This window comes from Podarcis bocagei (genome assembly GCF_964188305.1).
Source record: "Podarcis bocagei genome assembly, chromosome: 14".
Taxonomy (NCBI): domain Eukaryota; kingdom Metazoa; phylum Chordata; class Lepidosauria; order Squamata; family Lacertidae; genus Podarcis; species Podarcis bocagei.
In genome coordinates, this window is record NC_138139.1 from 6,639,045 (window position 1) to 6,657,732 (window position 18,688).

Consider the following 18,688-nt stretch of genomic DNA (forward strand, 5'->3'; position numbering starts at 1 on the left):
CTCCTCTTTCCCAGAGTGGCCAAGCCTGATGCCCCAAAGGGCCTCTCAAAGCAGGACACGAAGGCAGCAGCCCTTCTCTGCTGCTGCCCCCACCATCCACAATTGGCATTCTGGGTACACCGTCTCCAAATCTGGTGTTTCTGCCAGCAATCGTAACAGTTGATAAAGCTCTTCTTCATGATTTGTCTAAATCCACCTTTAAAACCATCTGAGCGAAACTGTTAGCCACCTTCCTATCTTGTGATAGTGGGTTCCAAAAAGCATATTGTGCTTTGTATGAAGAGGTTTGCTGTTGTCAAGCCTAGCCTGAGCCTGTTGCTGGTTGTTCAAATGCCTTCTGTTACACCCTGTTAAAAAATGAGTTCCCACCTATTTCCTGTAGTTCTAACCTGTTTGAGGGATGTGAAATTTACCATTGTTGCAGCACCTTTTATTCTTATTTAGTTGGTCAAATTAAATATGTTTAGTGTCTCCCATATACAGATTTTTTAAAATTTTATTTTTGCTGTGTCAGACAAGTTTTAACATAAGACAGTTTATCATACTTTTTTTTTCAACCACAGTAACAAATTATCAACCTTCAATGTAAATAAAACAATATTTTCTGTATGCTGCATCTCTGGACCACTTTTGGAATAAGATAAAAGCCTGTTTCTCCTTTCTGAGTATCAGTTGCATTTGGCAACTTGGGTTCCCCACAAAGCTGATATATAGCAATGCAAGAAAAGGAAGTCTCTTTTCTCTGGTCACTTTCAGTAACATATGGCTTTGACATAACATGTTTTGCACATGGTGGGTTGTTTTCCCCGCAATACGTAATAGAAACAATAAACATGTTTCACAATATAAATGTGATTTGCATGTTCTGCAGATATTTTTAACATGTATTGCTGGTTCTATGTAGTGTTTTAAAGTCATCAATAAGACATTACAAGAAGTTAGATGTACTTTTAAATTTATGCTTTTAAGGCCAATCCTATGAAGAATCTTTTGATAATTGTCAAATGGTTGCTAATGACATACATCCTTTTAAAGTTACAAAAAATGGAATGAGTTATGTCAGCCTGTTAGCACTGGCTTTCGCCCTCATAATTAAACACATGCAGCTCCTTATTATGCCAAGTACCTTGTATGTTGCTGCAGCCTTAGTAGGGTCATTAATCATTTAATTCATGATTAATAACATTTCTACCCGGGTGTAAGAGGTGCAGTTCCATACTTCAGCGGATTAAAATTCACTTCAATGCCACATCAACAAAGAAGATACAATCACCAGAAATTTCTTTAAACAAAAGCCTTTGAAAGGTTAAATTGTATGTTAAAAATCACACGTCCACAAGGTTTTATAGGAGAGGTGCACTTCTTGCTCTTTCTGCAGTAGAGTTGTTCTAGCATAAAATATAAAAATCAATCATGGTGATGTGAGAAGTTGCTTGTTTATTGTGGTTTAGAAGTCAATACATTTAAATAATGTATAACTAATGAAGTATGCCCTGGGGGAATATTTACAGAAAAATCTACCCTTTAAGTGATAGATTGAGGTCTATATTTATCAGCAAACACTACAGAAAAGCCCTTCATTGCGGTACAAAAATGCAGAGTTATGGCTGGAAGACTTTTTCCATGAACATCTCAGTTAAAAATAGGCAGGTAAATGGGAGCCCATTCTTTCCACAGAATGGCAAATCTGTGAACTTTTAGGTATGCATTTTGCTAATAATTTAGTTCAGGAATGGCAACAACCTTGCAGTTCAGAAAGTGCAGCTGCTGGGCATTAGTGCTTTACAGAATGCAGAGGCAAAAGAAATGCAGGCCTTGCCCAAGAAGCTTAGTCTAACCTAGGTGTGAACAGGAGCTCCCATTGGTTGCTCACATGTTGGTCCCATTTCTATATAATTGGGTGGGATTAAACAAGCCTGGCTGCTCCCGTCAGATTTTGTTTAGCCCCAAAGTTGAATGGGGAAAACAGCAGAGGGGAGGGGAGTTTCCTCTTAAATTGAAATTAATTTATTTAATTTGAGCAATTCATACCTTATCCTTCTATTCCAATAGCAGCACTCGTGACTTACAAAAGACAAAATAATAAAAATTTGATCAACAATAGACTATTAAACTGAGACAAGCGTCACAGATGAAACTGCATTATGCTGCAGAGTTATCTGCTAAACCTTTTTGAAATTGGCACACCAAATTCCTAACAAACAACTACCCGGAACAAGCTGGTGAAGAGTAGAGAGGTGGGGCCAAGTGGGTCTCTCTTTTCAGGTAGTTCCACAACCTGCATGCAGAATGTTGTAGATGGAACATGCAAGGAGTAAAACAGCCATACTTCTCCTTGAGTTATTGTTTCATTAGGGAAGGAGGAAACCAATGACTCACAGTGGAGATTTTCAGAATAGTTGAAAAATTTAAATGTGTGTTAGTATTAATTTCCTGGACTTTAACATTGATGATAATATGCTGTCTGAGAATAACAGATGTTGTTTCATTCTTTAGCCTGGTTAGTGATGCATCATTGAACAGTGGAGGTGAAGAAACATCCCAGGTAGTGTACCTTTGTGTTCTCAACCTTTTGAACTGGCATGCTCCTAAAGTGTATTTAGAAGTGTGTGTTTGTGTGTGTGTAGCTTTATTTTTATTTATCTGCAGCATAATAATCTCCAGTGTGTATATATTCATTGTTCAAACCTGAATTTAGATTTTCAAAATGGTAGGTTTCATAACTAAAAAATATTTAGTGGTCTATTAAGCCAACTTTCAACAGGGCAACTGCTACTTTCCTGTGTGTATGTAGTGTGATATTAATGCTTGAACTATTTGGCATGTATAGTGACTTTGGAGTGAAAAAAGCATGCCCATATCCCAGATGGCCCCTGGCCATGTGGGTGGGGAGCAGAAGTTGCCACAGCACATCCACACTCTGCAGAAAGCTCTCTTTCAAACTAATCTCAAATAGAAGGCATATATAGGATGGGAGCAGGTGAGCAAGGTGGGCTAGCAATGTGCCTTTATCATTGGAAAGCTTAGGGTGTTACTGGCTTTGCTGAATGAAGGAAATCTGAAGAACTTGCATTGCTGGGGTTCCTTAAATCTACAGGGCTAAGTGATATTTTGCAAGCAGGTCTGGTAATACCTTGTGTTCCTTAACCTGCATGAGGCATGGCATGCCTCCATCTGGTAAGCCCAACTCCTGAGAGGCCATGTCCCCCTTTCCTCTTTTGCTACAGTTCCTCCCCTCCCCTCCCAGCCAGAAAAAAATGGTTCTCTTTCTGATTCTGTCCTTGCCACAGATTTTGGGCTTGTGTGATCACCAGTTATCTGTGCATGTCCCCACTGCTTCCTTCTTCATCTTCTCATTTACTGCAGCTCTAGACTCATAATTACAAGAGCTTCTGGGATCCCAGTTGTTCTACAGGGGTTTCCTCCTAGATTCGTGCATGCAATCTTGTTAGATATTCACTGAAGGTCACTCTTCATTGGGAGCCCAGATTGTCTTTTGGAAACCCTCATTTCTCCTTAGCAATACCTAAAACTCACTGCATTTCACTGTAAAAATAATATTGTGTATATTTCAGGAAATTCCAAGGCTCAGTGCACCTGAAGAGCAAAAAGAGCAAAAAGAAACATCCATCTCTGCAAGGTAAATATAAGCACTGTGTCTTCTCACAAGGTAAAGTGAATCCAATATATTGCAGTTCCAAACTGATCTCCAAATTAAGTATCCCAAGTGGGGACTTGCAACAACCTTTTGCAGTTTATAATGCTGCTCTTCTTCTTCATGTTTCCAAAAAGTCATGTCCTTTTTCAGGGTAATCTACTCCTTTCTCCTGGTTTATTCTTTCCCTTCTCTATCCTGCCTCCTGCCAAAAATGAAGAGAAAAAGAAAAACATTCCATGCCTTCTCAGCATGATCAGTCCTAATTTAGTTGTTTTGTGTTGTTGTTGTTGTTGTCGTCATCATCCCCCTATGCTTGGACTCCCTCATGCTTGTTCATGGATGGTACCTTTTTGTCTACATAAGTATCAGCACTCAGAGGGTTGAATTGGCTCTTGGTTTATAAGACTGCCTGAGCTGATGTCTCTCACCTTGTAACTTGTTTTTAAGGTTGGGGCCTGAGCATATTTTAGAGAGAGAGAGAGAGAGAGAGAGAGAGAGAGAGAGAGAGAGAGAGAGAGAAAGAGAGAAAGAAAGAAAGAGAAAGAAACAAGTTTTAAAGTCCATCTCTTCCCCTCCTTCACTTTCTTTTCTATGTCTTAATGCACAATAATGCACAAAGTGGGGTGGATTTATCCCACGGTTTGAGCTCTTACTGCTTTATAGTAAGGGAGGAATTATTTAATTTCGAGGGTTGTTTTTTTTTTAAAGGCACTACTAAAATATAAGCAGTATGTTTTCTGAAAGTACTAAACTCTGTTGGATTTGCTTTTTCAGCCCAGAAATAAAACACATTACAGAAGAAACAGATAAGGACCATCTGGAAAATCAAAGCGATGAAGCTGCTTTAGAAGTTGAGTGTGAAGAAAATAAACTGCCTGTTCTAGAAAACAGCCTTGGTTCAGAGCTTCAGGTCTGCTCAAATGACTTCACAGGCTCTGTAGATGGGGGAGAGACAGAGGCCCTTGGAAATCAAAGGGATGGAAGCCCTTTCACAGCTGAGTTCAAAGAAAAGATACCTCCATGTCCAGAAAACACTACTGGCCCAGTGTTCCAAGCATGCTCAAAAGATTCTTTGGGAGAAGGGAACTCAGATGACCTTGCAAATCAAGGTGATGAAGACGGTTCTTTAGCTGCTGAGTGTGAAGAAAATCCAACATCTCCGGTTTTAGAAAACTCAAATAACCCAATAAACCCTGCAGAAAAAACAGACATAGAGAGCTTCGTAAATCAAACTGATGAAGGTCCTCTACCTGCTGCTTGTGTAGAAAATATGCCTATGTCACCCATGGAAGACTCCTCCATGTCAGAACATCAGACTTGTTCAAAAGGCTCTACAGGAGAAGGGGACCTTGCTGTTGACCTTGCAAATCAAGGAAATGAAGGTCCTCTGGCTGCAGGGTGTGAAGAAAGCACACTGCCTTTGGTTCTGGAAAACTCCTCTGGTTCAGGACTTGACTCAGCCAGCTCAAGTTATCCTGCAAAAGAAGAGGACACAGGTGCCCTTGCAAATCAAACTGATGAAGGTCTTCTAGCTACTGCTGCTTGTGTAGAAAAGATACCTGTGTCACCCATGGAAGACTCCTCCATTTCAGAACATAATAGTTGTTCAAAAGGCTCTACAGAAGAAGGGGACCTTGCAGTTGACCTTGTCAATCAAGAAGATGAAGGTCCTCTAGCTGCAGGGTGTGAAGAAGGCACACTGCCTTTGGTTCTAGAAAACTCCTCTGGTTCAGGACTTGACTCAGCCAGCTCAAATGATCCTGCAAAAGAAGAGGACACAGGTGCCATTGCAAATCAAACTGATGAAGGTCTTCTAGCTGCTGCTGCTTGTGTAGAAAATATGCCTGTGTCACCCATGGAAGACTCCTCCATTTCAGAACATAATAGTTGTTCAAAAGGCTCTACAGAAGAAGGGGACCCTGCAACTGGCCTTGCAAATCAAGGAGATGAAGCTCCTTTAGTGGCCAAATGCAAAGAAGAGAAATCTCCATGTCTAGAAAACATTTCTGATCCAGGGTTTCAAGCCTGCTCAAAAGACGGTTCAGGACAAGGAGAGACAGGTAACCTTGCTAATCAAGATGTTGAAGAAAATCCATTGCCTTCAGTTCTTGCAAATCAAGAAGTTAAAGAAAATCTATTGCCTTCAGTTCTAGAAAACTCCAAGTCAGGATTTGCAGCCTCCTCAAATGACTCCATAGACCCTGTGAGCAAAGACACAGTAGGCAGCCTTGCAAATCAGGACAGTGAATGTTATTCAGCAGCTGAGTGTGAAGAAAGTACATCGACTTTGGTTCTAGGAAACACCTCTGGTTCAGGACTCTCAGACTGGTCAAATGATCCCATAGATCCTATGGAAGATGAAGATGCAGAAACTCCTGCAAATCAAAGCGATGAAGGTTTAGCTGCCAAGTGTAAAGAAAGTCCATCAGCTGGAGAAGAATCCTCCGTTTTAGAACCCCATGTCTGTGCAAAAGGCTCTGCAGAAGATGCTTCAAAGGACTATCTTGAAAATCAAACTGATGAGCATGAAGAAAGTACTTCTGTATCAGCTATGAAAGACTCCTGTTCAGGATCCCAAGCCAGTTCAACTGAGACCTCTTGTGAAAGGACAGAATCTGATGATTTGGGTAATAGTGATCAGATAGAAGAAGGAAAATCCCCGAAAGCTTCAGATAATAAAACCAACTCTTTCCAAAGTTCAAAGGATGCAGTCTCTGCTGCCGAGACAAAGGTGGCTGATTTGGATGAAGCTGAGCTAGAAGACATAAATTCTGACCACTCAAAATTGGCATCTGATGAAGAAGATGTCAGTTTTGAACAGTTTCTGAGGAGAAGTGAACCTGAATCTGTGAATTCTGATGCGAGTGAGCAAGGCAGTGTTCATCTGGAACCTCTGACACCATCAGAGGTCCTTGAACATGAAGCTACAGAGATTCTCCAGAAAGGTGGTGTTCCACCTTCAGCAAAGAAGGCTGAGCCAGGTTCTGAACTAGAGGATTCTGCTGATTCTGAAGAGAGCAGCCCTGCTAGCCCTGTGGAGTCACCAGTAAGCCAGGCAAAAGAGAGTGATGAAGCAAGCTGAAGCAGAATATTTGCATCACTTTGAACCAATTGCTGTGTATACTCTTACAGGTGCCAATTGGGAAAGAAAGTGGGGAAACAGAACCATGGACTATGTAATACTGCCGAAGCTCAGTGACAAATGAGATATTAGACCCTCTGATATGAAAGAGCTGTCAGAAGCCAGAACCATTGCCTGCAGTGACCCAACCTGTGAAGCCAAGAGGGAGACATGTTATTTATTTGATTCAAAGTAAGATCCCGATAGGGGCCACAGTCTTTGTAGTACTTGGGGTACCAGTGTTGCTCTGTAAAGGGCATTTGATCCACCGTCGCTTGGGTTTGATGTTGCATTCCTGTCCCATCAAGTCATGCTAGGAAGGAAACTGTGTGAAGGTCTGGCACCTCAGGATTGATGTGATCTTACATGATAATAAGCTTACTCTTAAACTTTCAGTGAAAGTGGAATTATTATTAAAAAAGTAAATATAATTGTGAGTTTCCCAATGTGCAAGCTGTGCAGAAACCTGACACTTTACTTGTTTGAAATAGGGCATGTGGTGGCCTCTGTGTCTTTATTTTATTTTTATTTTTGTTAATTGGCAGCAGGCCCACAAAACACAAGGTGGGTGGGAAGAGTTTAAAAAGTAATATGGAAATGTGTAAACTGTTACGAAAAGAATAGGACCTGAGAGGCATTGATACATTCTTAGTTGAAATTTATGTAAAACAAGCAAAGGGGTGGGGGTGGGGGATGGCATGAAAATCATTTTTATACATAGTTAGGTTAAGGAATGTGTGTGACATCATTTAGAGTAGCTTGCCTTTTAAGTATTAAACTGAATTAAGTGCTCTATATGAACCTTTTCGGAAAGTGATTTTGAACTTGTTGAGAATTGTTTTCAATGAACATAAATGTTTTGAACTTCCGTTAGGACACCAATGTACATATTTTCGATTAAATATTTGCAAGAAAATATGATGAATTATTTTGTTGTTCATGTGTGTGTTTTTATTAATCACTTTGCTAGCTTGTGTTTTGCTCACATTTCTTTTATTAACGCTAGGCTATTATTAAACTGTTTTTCATCTTCACCCCAGAATTACTGAAGGAAAACCATGTTTAAATAGTTAAAAGACCTTAAACTACACCCCGGACTGCAACGAAATGTGAATGTATCATAGGAACAGTGTTCAGTTTTATGCGCTTATGGCAGGTGTGAGGTTTTCTGAATGGAGGCAATCCCCCTGTTCTCATGGGTCCTTCTCCTGCCTATGCTACAGTTGCCTGTAAGTTCCACCAGCTTAAGTGGTAGAGAGAAGTATGTGGAGCTGTGTCATCTCGCACAGCAGGTGGGAAAGAGATTTCTCAGTCCTTTCTCCCAGGGGTGAGTCCACTAGAGGCACCATTTTTTTAAGCACTGAAAACTCCTGCATGCTCTCTGCTTTCCCCCTTCAACTTGCTGTCTGGGCCAAGAGTTGCCATATATTGAACCAGCTTGGCCATGACCATACTGTATTAGCAAAGTGGGGAGTTTCAGCCACTGAAGAACTAGGTTACGCCATGTTTTGAGCTCTTGGAGGCTTGGACCAGTGTCCTGTCCTAAGCTACATGATTCTGTCAGCCTTCCCTTTGCACTTGGAGGAGACATTTTGTGGGATAGGGTCTGTGGGAGTCATAACAGCCAACCACAGGCAATCTTCATTTTGTGCGGGGGATACATTCTGGATACCCACATGCATCAACAGAGCACACATAAGCCTGTTCTGCCCCTTCTTGTGACATCTATATGATGTTTTGGGGCTGCTTCTGGGTTAGGCATGTTTGCGATTATGCATCATTTGGCTGCTCCTAAATCGGTCGTTGTCTGTGCATCCACTTTGGCTTCTTTTCCTGAAAATAGCCGACCTGTCAGGTCCACTGAAACTCTGGCCTGGGGGTGTTATTTCATGCACAAGTCTCTACATACCACACAATATATTTTTCTTGGCAGGCTACAAATCTGTGCCCATCATGGCTCTCCCCCCCCCCCCCATCCAGCTGCCTGAGAAGAGCTGTGCATGGAATTGGGAGTGTGCAGAGGTAACATTTTTGGGAAGCAAAGTGTGGCAGCCAACTCTGGCACAGTGGGTCTTTGGGCATTGGCGGGTGGTAGAGCGGAAGACTAACAGGACCAGCCCATGTGGCGCTATCCCCTAGAATGTTCTCTAACTGGAATAAGTGGGATTTGTATCATGGATGTTTGTGCAGGGAGGTGTCCCAGTGGATTATGCCCCGTTTTGATTCGGGTGTAGGGGCTGCGGCCGTGTGCCCTGCACCGCTCATTCCCCCTCCTAGGTGGAAACGCCGTGGAGAACTTGTGCTTAATAAGATGAGATTAGAGAGCTCAGTAATGTAACTGCTGCTGGCAGACCAGAACATAATTTCAAATATTTGAACTATGTGGCACATAGTGCATATTTTTCTTTGTTTAAACGCAGCATCAGTCTCTGAGCATGAGACAGAATCTCAGCCAAGCTCCCTGAGGTCCAACTAATTCAGTAATGAGCTGCGACAGCTCAGTACGTGGTAGCTGTACCAATGCCTGAAACCGTAATATCTCTAGATAAAGATGTGTCTTTCTCTACTTTTCAGAATTCAAAAGGGAGGTCGATGTAATTCGGCCACCTTCACTTTGGGTGAAACAGTGGCAAAATCGATAACAAATGAGTGCAGCCTAAGGCTGTGTAAAAACGTTTCTGGACTTCTGAAAATTAAGTCCAAGAGCCTTATTGTCAGTGAAACATGATAGGTTTATTAACGACTCAGCAGAAAACAGCATCTGAAATACAGCTTTTATCTGATGCGATTTTTCTCCTTAATTTGAATTGTGTATGCGATGGGTGTTTCAGAACATCTGGATGCGGTGATTTTTTTTTCTTGCCTGCACCTGCAAGCAGAAGTACGCACATAAAACAAAAAAAGAAATTAAATATTTCACAGAGCAAGAGAGGAAGAACTCCATCTAGCCATGAAGCTCAAGGGAACCTGATGACTAGAGCAGAGCTGTAAACATGTTTTAGATTTAATTCTTCTGACAAGTGCCAGTGGTGGCACCTCACACAGGCATAGCATATGCCCAAATTTCAGTGGAGGGATCATGGGAGGCTTCATGCAATTCTGAAAAGGCTCAGAGCACACCAGCCTCATTTTTGTCTAAAAATAGCCTCACAAATCAGGAAGAACTTGTGTCATTATCTTGATTTCCTAGAATTAAAACAGACTTTCCCCTGAAACCCCACTGGCTACAGATGGCAATTCTCATATGCCCAGAAATATTGTAGTGTTCAAAAATTTACAACTAGCTTACTTGCCCATGGCTGTCTTTCAATGTAGTTTTTAATATAAAATAATTAAAATACAACGAGAAGAAAACTAATTGTAGTTGAATCTGGATTACAGATCTTCCCTCTGGGTTTTGGGAGAGTGTTTAATGCTTTGCTCTGCAAGTGCCTCTTCCATTAGGGCTAATTCTAGCATCCACATTCAGGGGTTGTTACTCCAGTAAATAATTAGTAATAGTATGTTAAAATAATCTAGAATACAACATTACAAACTGTTTTAAAACAAAGTACAATCACAAAAATGGGGTGGATCCTAAAAGCATACAACTCTTAATGAACCACCTAGCAGCCGCTTTAAGAGGTTTATGCTCTTGATCTTGAGCTCCAAATCATTGTGTCTCAGCACAATATCTGGGAGCACCACTTTAGATCCATCTTCACAGACACAATGACCGAACATCTGATTTTGACCCACATTGGAACACATGCTCGTTTTACCCAGCCCTACCAGCTTTTGCGAATTTGTTGTGTTTGTGTGCCTGCAAACATGACATGAAGTCTGCCAGCACCACAATTCAAGAAGGACACTGACAAACTGGAACGTGTCCAGAGGAGGGCAACCAAAATGGTCAAAGGCCTGGAAACGATGCCTTATGAGGAACGGCTAAGGGAGCTGGGCATGTTTAGCCTGGAGAAGAGGAGGTTAAGGGGTGATATGATAGCCATGTTCAAATATATAAAAGGATGTCACATAGAGGAGGGAGAAAGGTTGTTTTCTGCTTCTCCAGAGAAGCGGACACGGAGCAATGGATCCAAACTACAAGAAAGAAGATTCCACCTAAACATTAGGAAGAACTTCCTGACAGTAAGAGCTGTTCGACGGTGGAATTTGCTGCCAAGGAGTGTGGTGGAGTCTCCTTCTTTGGAGGTCTTTAAGCAGAGGCTTGACAACCATATGTCAGGAGTGCTCTGATGGTGTTTCCTGCTTGGCAGGGGGTTGGACTCAATGGCCCTTGTGGTCTCTTCCAACTCTATGATTCTATGATTCTATGATTCTATGATTCTAACCCCACTGTGGGGGAATCTGCAAACTCCTGCAGTGTCGAGCTGAGCATCCATAGCAGTGACCAAAGGAGAAATGACTGCTGGGAGGAGCGCCGAGAAGAAAGGCCATGGTGCCTCCGTCTGCCCCAGCTGCAACAAAACATGTGTCTCCCATATCATTCTCTACAGCCACAGCAGGCGCTGCAACCTTCCAAAAGTTTGACTTCAGCTGCAAAGGCGTGCTCCATTGTCTCCCCAGACAGATGTACGCCAGACAGACCTTTCAAGTGCTCCCAGAGTTAGCTTTGTGATGCAGGGAAAGAAAATGTATCTAAAGTCATATTGTCTGCTCGGTGGCCGAGTAAGAATTTAGACCTGGGTTTTGTAACAACCGTGCCTGCAATTTTTTTGAAGTGATTTACTGCAACAGCAAAGACATTGCATTTTTTTTTTTAACCAAATCATCAGGATTTCCTGAGGGCTCTGAATGGAGGATTTGATGTTCTACATTCATAACATGATTGCTTGTTCATAGTTCATACTGGCACCTGCCTTCAAATGCTTACTGCCACTTCTGTCGTCATCATTTCAAATATCAGGCCCTGCCTCAATTCCATTTCCATTCATGTAGAATAATACAGAGTGCAGTTCATATTTCTCCATGAGTAGCAAGATGTCTCAAAGGCTGGATGTACATGCTGTAGAGCAGCGCTCCTCAACTTTCTCAGACCAAGGACCTGTCCTTAGTCCAAATACGCATTTAGGAAGAAACTTTTTAATTTGGCACACTGTTTTGTATGTTGGTAGTGTTGCTGCAGCTCACTAGTTGCAACTCGCCAATTTTCTCTTCAAACATTCTTTCCCCAGCCCTGCTTACTACACCACTTTGCATCGTGAGGTTGGGCTCTCTACTGGCTGTTTGTAGACTTGTTTTATTGTTTTCGTCAATACTGCCTGCCTGCCATTGTCCTTAGTTCGTAACACTAGTTCTACCCCATAGGAGAATGCAGCCATCATTCCATGCTTTTTCCAGGCCACCAAGTCTGCTTTCCACTTCAACAATCAATGGGGCAGCATTGGTGTCCTCCAGCCTACTTTTCAGTGATTTGTTTTTAATTTTTTTCAAAATACTTATATACCTCTAATTCATAAAGAAAACATCAGTGGTTCACAACATATTGAATGGTGTACATAAAACCATGCAATGAAAACCATTAGAAAGTTAAAATTAGAAATCAGCTAACTTGTGAAAACATTTATTTAACAGTAGTGCTGCCTGTTATTACACAATTGCCCCCGTCAGCATTCTGGCTACTACATTCTGCAGCAACTGGAGCTTCTGTACCAGGCCCAAGGGCAGCCCCACGATAGAGTGCATTACAGTAATCCAGCCTCAATCCAGACAATGGCCAAGTTATCTCTGCTCAGAAATGGTTGCAAACCAGACGCCTAGGCTTCTAGTGACATATGACATATCAGGTAATACCACCAAGTTAAGCACTTGCTCCTTCAGAGGGATTGCAACTCCATCCAGAACATGCCTACCTCCTGGACATGGGAACGTCCTACTCTGAGTCTCTGGTATCCTAAGATTCAAGTCGTTTATTGGCCCCTGTCCAGTCCATCACTGCATTCAGTGATCTGGAGCTTTCATAGTCTCTCCTGATTCGGATGTTATGGAGAAGCAGACCTACTTGATAAACCTAATAGTAAATTCTGTTTCCATTAGTGGTTCCAGAGTGTAAAAATTCTGTGTGTATATTTAGCGAAGTTGGAAATAGTTTTGGAGAGAGCCTTGCTATTAACAATGCATGAAATTTTGGCTCTTAAGGAGATTTAACACTTTATTCAGTGCCTTTTCTATCTGAATTATTTAAAAACAGCTATTCTTTTTAAACTATGGCTCTGCATTAGGAATGCTATTGGCAATTTGCATCCTAAATAGAATCCTAGCCACAAGGACACACAGAGAATCAATGATACCATTTCCCTGTCACTGCCTGTAGGAAAGCTGTACTTTGTTGTCAAGAAAGATAGCTATAAACAGAAGACATGCTTCTTAACCCCTCCTGCCCTCAGAGGAGTTCCAGAAAAATTCCCAAAGCTCTCCCATATCAGCCAGGTTCCATTCCTTTGAGCTCTACTGCCATCTTCCGACAAAAATGCAGATTTGCAACCTTGATGTTTCTTCTCTGGTCTGCAATAGATTACTTGGTGAACTCCGGTTGTTGCATTGAAGCAGCTGGAAGAAGATGAGACTTTGCGTTCTGACCTTGGCTCTGGGCCATTGGCAGGTGTGTGGTAAGGAGAAAGGGAGCAGGTACGGCTTTTGCCAACATCTTGTTAAAAAAAGCTTTACCTGTAATTTCAACTGCCAAGCAGCTGGCGAAAGCTAGTGTGGTTTAGTGGGTAGAGTGCTGGCCTAGGACCTGGGAGACCCGGGTTCAAATCCTCATTTGGCCATGCAGCCCACTAGGTTACACTGGACCACTCACTGCTTCTCAGATTAAGCTTCCTCACGGGTTTGTTGTGGGAATTAAATGAGGAGAGAGGGAGAGAACCGTGTATGCTATCTTGGGCTCCTTGGAGAAAAAAATATGGGACGTATGTGCAATAAATAAAAGGTAGAGTGCTTCCATTTGGGAAAGGATAGTAGGGGTATCTGTCTCTAGCTGAAGTCATAAGGTGAAGGGAAAACATGTTCTGACAGTTAGAAATATCTGCAACCTAATTTACTTTTAACTTATCCATAGGCTCTCCATAGTTTACAACTGCTGTTAATTATAAAATGAGAGATCTGTGCTTCTACTGGGCTCTGAACAAAAAATATACAGAGGAAGTTAAACTTTCTTCTTCTTGGTTTTCCTGCTTTGTACTCCACCCCTCCATACAGCTACAAGTACAGGCCTCCCAGCTTCTCGGGGGGGGGGGGCGGATTAAAAAAGACTAAGGCTGCATTCAGACAACGTTTTCTATTGTCTTCTCCTTGTTGCCTTACCTATCAATTTTTGTTCTGGAAATCTAATCAGAGTTTAGCACTTATGTTGGGGGTGTGGTGGGGAATCTGCTTGCAAGCCTGGAAACCCAGGATATCACAGGAGTTTTGCACTTTAAGTTTTCTGTGGTTTTCCTGGATCACACCTACAACCATGTCATAAGTCAGCTCCTTAAGGCCAGGTTCCACAGCAGCTGCTGTTGGTGCTGGTGAAAGGGCAGGTGTCAACCTGTGATAATCTCGCATGGGTGGGAAATACAGGGAAGAGACTTGCCCTCCCTCAGTTTTCCAATCCCAGTTTGTGGATGCTCCCTGCAGCCCACAACCAAAGCAGGTGTGGCAATGAATGTGCTGAACTGACAACTCATACCCATCAACCATCCAGATTTGACTGGGCCATCCTAGAATTTTTGTAAAAATTGCTTTGAGACTTTGTAAAGTTGATGAACAGGTGTCATAAATAATAACAGTGGAATCCACCTGCATCTGAGATGGGTGAGGAGCAAGGGCAACCTGAGGAGTAGTGACGAATTTCCCTCCTCCTCTCGTTCCTTGCTTGCTTGTCCCATATGCTGGTATAGGCATACATGCACACCAGGTTCCAGACATCTAGGCCAGGTGTAAAGAGCACAGGCAGCTTCAAGTCAGAGGTGCCTTCATGGCGCTTGCTGTTTTGCAACAAAAGGACAGGCAGCATTTGCAAACTGAAAGCCAACCAGGATGGTACAGTGAGCTCCTTCTCCCTTTCAGAGTGAGCCGAGCTCCCTGGCTGGCTTCTCCACCCTCTTCATCTTCCTGTTTATTCCAAGTTTCATTAACGTCAATCTTCTGCAGACGGACTGTCATTCACACTTGCACTGCCTGAGCCATGTCCTCTCTCCAGAGAGCCCCCTTCATCATTCTGATAAATGGGCTGTTAGCAGAGCGCATGATAAAACAGCAGGGATGAGAGGTTCTCTGCCGCCTATTTCTATGGGCTGCAATGAGGAAGGCAATTCAAGCTGGATTGGGACAAGGAGCTATATGAGTTAAGGCAGGCTCTTGTTAATTTAGCAATGCATGTGAGTAGCAAAGAGTTTTAAGAGAAGCCCAAGAAGAGACCTACACACTCCAAGTTGGGGCACTTTCAAGAGGAAAGAAGGTAGCCTGCTCTATAGCAGGTAGGGAGCCAGCTTGGTCTGGTAATGGAGTTTTCTTTACCTCAACCTCCCACTCAACAGGGAGATCAGAATTATGCATGGAGACAGAAGAATCTCTTGACACCCGCTTTAAGGTAGGGGCTAATCATGGGCAGCTGGAGTGTGTGTCTCCAAAGTCCAAAGGGATCCATATCCCTTCTAAGTGTGCAGTCTTGCCTGTGACACTTTTTCTAAATGGCGATCATATTCATACAATAAAAAGTGTGTGTCCATCACTTGCAAACTGCATAATTGTTTGCTTTTCCACAAGACATATATAGTGTTAATTACCTACACATGTTCAAACCTCTACATTGATTCCCAATACATGAAGGTCAGGTTTATAATAAATAATAACAAACCTCATTGGGAAGAATCGTGCATCAGCTTTCATTTGTGTACATTTATTCTAAGCCACCCAGAGTACTTTGTTGTGGGGTGACAGGCAACAGCATAAATAAGCAAATGTGTATGAACGGAAAATGGCCAGGGGCCTGGAAGCAGGCCTTTGTTCTGAATTTTCCTTCTTTATCAGACGTTGGCACAAGCTATCCCTGCTGCTATTGCTATTGTTATTATTTATTTATTGCCTCTCACAAAGCACAGGGCAGTGCACAACATGATAAAACAGAATACAGCAATAATAATTAAAAGCAATTAATTACACCAACTCAATGAACAACCAAAACAGCAAGACATAAAGAATAACACAGAATCAGCAAGTCTTGTTGCTTTCTGTTTGTTTGATAGAAAAATTTATATTCAATGTATCTTTGCTTATATTTCTAGTTCTTTGTCATTTTTGCAAGCTATCTGTGGAAAAGATTGTTAGAAATTAATTGAACTGTATGATCAAACCAACCCCAGCTTGACCCATTAGATCTGCATTTTCTTAGCTTTCCCCTGGGTCTTGGGGGAAGAAGGCGGCTACTTTATTCAGAGACAGTCACCCTTGAGCAGATGTGAAGTGCTGCTTTATTCCCCCAGTTAGGGTCTTAAGCAGAGGCTGATTTAAGTGACTTGTAAAAGTAAGGTCCTTAATCCTTGAAGTTCAGGAAAAGCCCTTTTGAAGATGGCAGGTCTCCTGGCTCATGCATGTTTTATTCCCAAATAAAAATCGATAAAACAATGGTTTACTAATCTCAACAAGGCAGGACTGGATGGAATTCCCAGTTTGCAGCAATGCCAGGCGTTTGACCATCATAGCCAGGCTATGAAATCACCTCCACTGCCCCAGGTCACACGAGGAAGCCCTCTGTGCTCACAAGCAAAACCTGTGATCTGGACAATCAGTGGTACAGTTAGATCAATTTAGGTGCTAGACTTAATGATCTTATGAAGGGTGTCACTCTTTAGGTGGCAACAGGTATTATTTTTCCTACTTCAAAATGTGCTCAACCAGCCTTCCTGGGTCCGGGGTCCTCCTGCTCAACATACGGCACGAAGCCCTGGCCTTCTGCCCCATGATATTTGTGTTATAAAACGTTATGAGATTCTATCAGGTAGTTAAAGGACAGAACGATGCAAAGAGTATTGAAAGTGGGATAGTATCAGGTAAAGGTAAAGGGACCCCTGACCATTAGGTCCAGTCATGGCCGACTCTGGGGTTGCGGCGCTCATCCCGCTTTACTGGCCAAGGGAGCTGGCGTACAGCTTCCGGGTCATGTGGCCAGCATGACTGAGCTGCTTCTGGCAAACCAGAGCAGCGCTCGGAAACGCCGTTTACCTTTCCGCCGGAGTGGTACCTATTTATCTACTTGCACTTTGACATGCTTTTGAACTCACCCCGTTGCGGGGATTCGAACCGCCAACCTTCTGATCGGCAAGTCCTAGGCTCTGTGGTTTAACCCACAGCGCCATGAGTGCCCAAATAGCATCATGGGCACAAGTCATCAAGACCATGCAATAAAAAAGATGTTTGTTAGGGGCCCATTGTGAATGACTTGTTTCTAGGTTTCTTTTGACAGTGATGCTCCCTTTGCTGCTCAGGCTACTGTCCCATCCATCAAGCAAAACAAGCACATTTCTTAGCAACTTATCCGAGTCTGTAATAGATCAATATTTTTCTCTTGATGGGTTTAGATCCTTCCAATCTAATTCACATATGTCTTTTCACTCAAGACCTCAAAATTGTTCCACAAAGAACGCAATGCTATCCCCAACAATGGCTTATAATGTTGCAAACTCAGCAGGAACTAAATAGGCTCATCACAGTCTCATGCATTGCCTACTTGCTTGCAAACAAATTTGGCAATGCACTATGTGTTGCATACTTTAATGAACTTGTTGACAATCATCATTCTAAAGTTTCCTAACTGATGGCTAAAAGAACTTTATTGAACAAGCGGGATATTCTTGCATCAGCTGGGAAGGTTACGCTGCATTTGAAAGCTACATAGAAAATATTTTGGGGAGAATCAGCAGCAGGTTTTTCAACTGCCTTGGGGGCTCTAGTGAGATGCTGGGCACGTCTGATCCACCATTCTCCACCTGCATACTTGTAAATACACACCTTTATTTATTTAACTTATATCTCACCTTTTTCTCCCAGGAGCTCAAGGTGGCATACACAGTAATCCCCACAAGAAACCTGTTGTAGTCACCCACTGAGCTTCATGGTTGAGTGGGGATTTGAGCCCCAGGCCACCAGGTCCTACTCTGGCACCCTAACCACTACACCACACCCCCCAAGGTCTCATCCAGCAGGAAGCTGATCCATTTACCAGTTCCCCTGCAGCTCATCACTGGAGCTCCCACAAGTGGGAAGCCAAGAACATTTTTTGACTATTTCTAGGGATGGCATTTTCAGTCCAATTAAAACAAAAACAGTGTCTTGTGGCACTTCAAAGGCAAATGTTTTTGTGTGTATGAGTGTGGACTTGAGACCATTTAATCAGATGGATGGAGTATTACCTGGCTGGTATATGCACACATACAGGGAGAGAATGTTAACTGTACACTCAGACGGAAATAAAATGCAACAGTTGCACTACAGCTTAAAACGATCTAGAATAATTGCAGTGGCCATTTATACATTCAACGCTGTTGATGATAACACAGATATCCTGGCATAATACAGTAACTAACGTTGGTGGAGGAATAAAAACCCATGATCTAAAACCGAACTTCCTGGCAAGCGCCAATTCAGCAGTTATTTATTGCCGCCTTTTTCTCCAAGGAGCAAAAGGCGGCGCAGGCGGTTCTTCCCCTCCCTGCTCTTTAATCCCCACAACAACCCCGTGAGGGAGGCCAGTCGGAGAGGCCGCGGAAACGCCGACGCCCGAGGAGACCGAGGCAGAGCCAAGAGCACTGCGCAGGCGCAACGGCGCGGGCCAGCAGTTGCCCCGGTAACAGAGCTTCCTCCTTTCCAAAACGGTCCTCGCGGAGGCGGAGTCAAGCTCCGGGCTGCGCCAATCGGAGCTCGGGCGG

The 18,688-nt window shown here is 42.8% G+C and overlaps 1 protein-coding gene across 5 annotated transcripts in view; it reads left to right on the forward strand.

The window, feature by feature from the left end:
• ZNF280D (zinc finger protein 280D) overlaps positions 1–7,707 on the forward strand; it is a 36,432-nt gene extending 28,725 nt beyond the window's left edge. For all 5 annotated transcript variants that reach the window (XM_081170501.1, XM_081170502.1, XM_081170503.1 and 2 more), the window contains 3 exons: positions 2,497–2,545; positions 3,576–3,640; positions 4,433–7,707. In XM_081170501.1, the coding sequence (XP_081026627.1) occupies positions 2,497–2,545; positions 3,576–3,640; positions 4,433–6,740 (2,422 nt within the window). In that variant the 3' untranslated portion in view covers positions 6,741–7,707. The remainder of the gene's footprint in view (positions 1–2,496; positions 2,546–3,575; positions 3,641–4,432) is intronic.
• Positions 7,708–18,688: the final 10,981 nt, after the last annotated feature.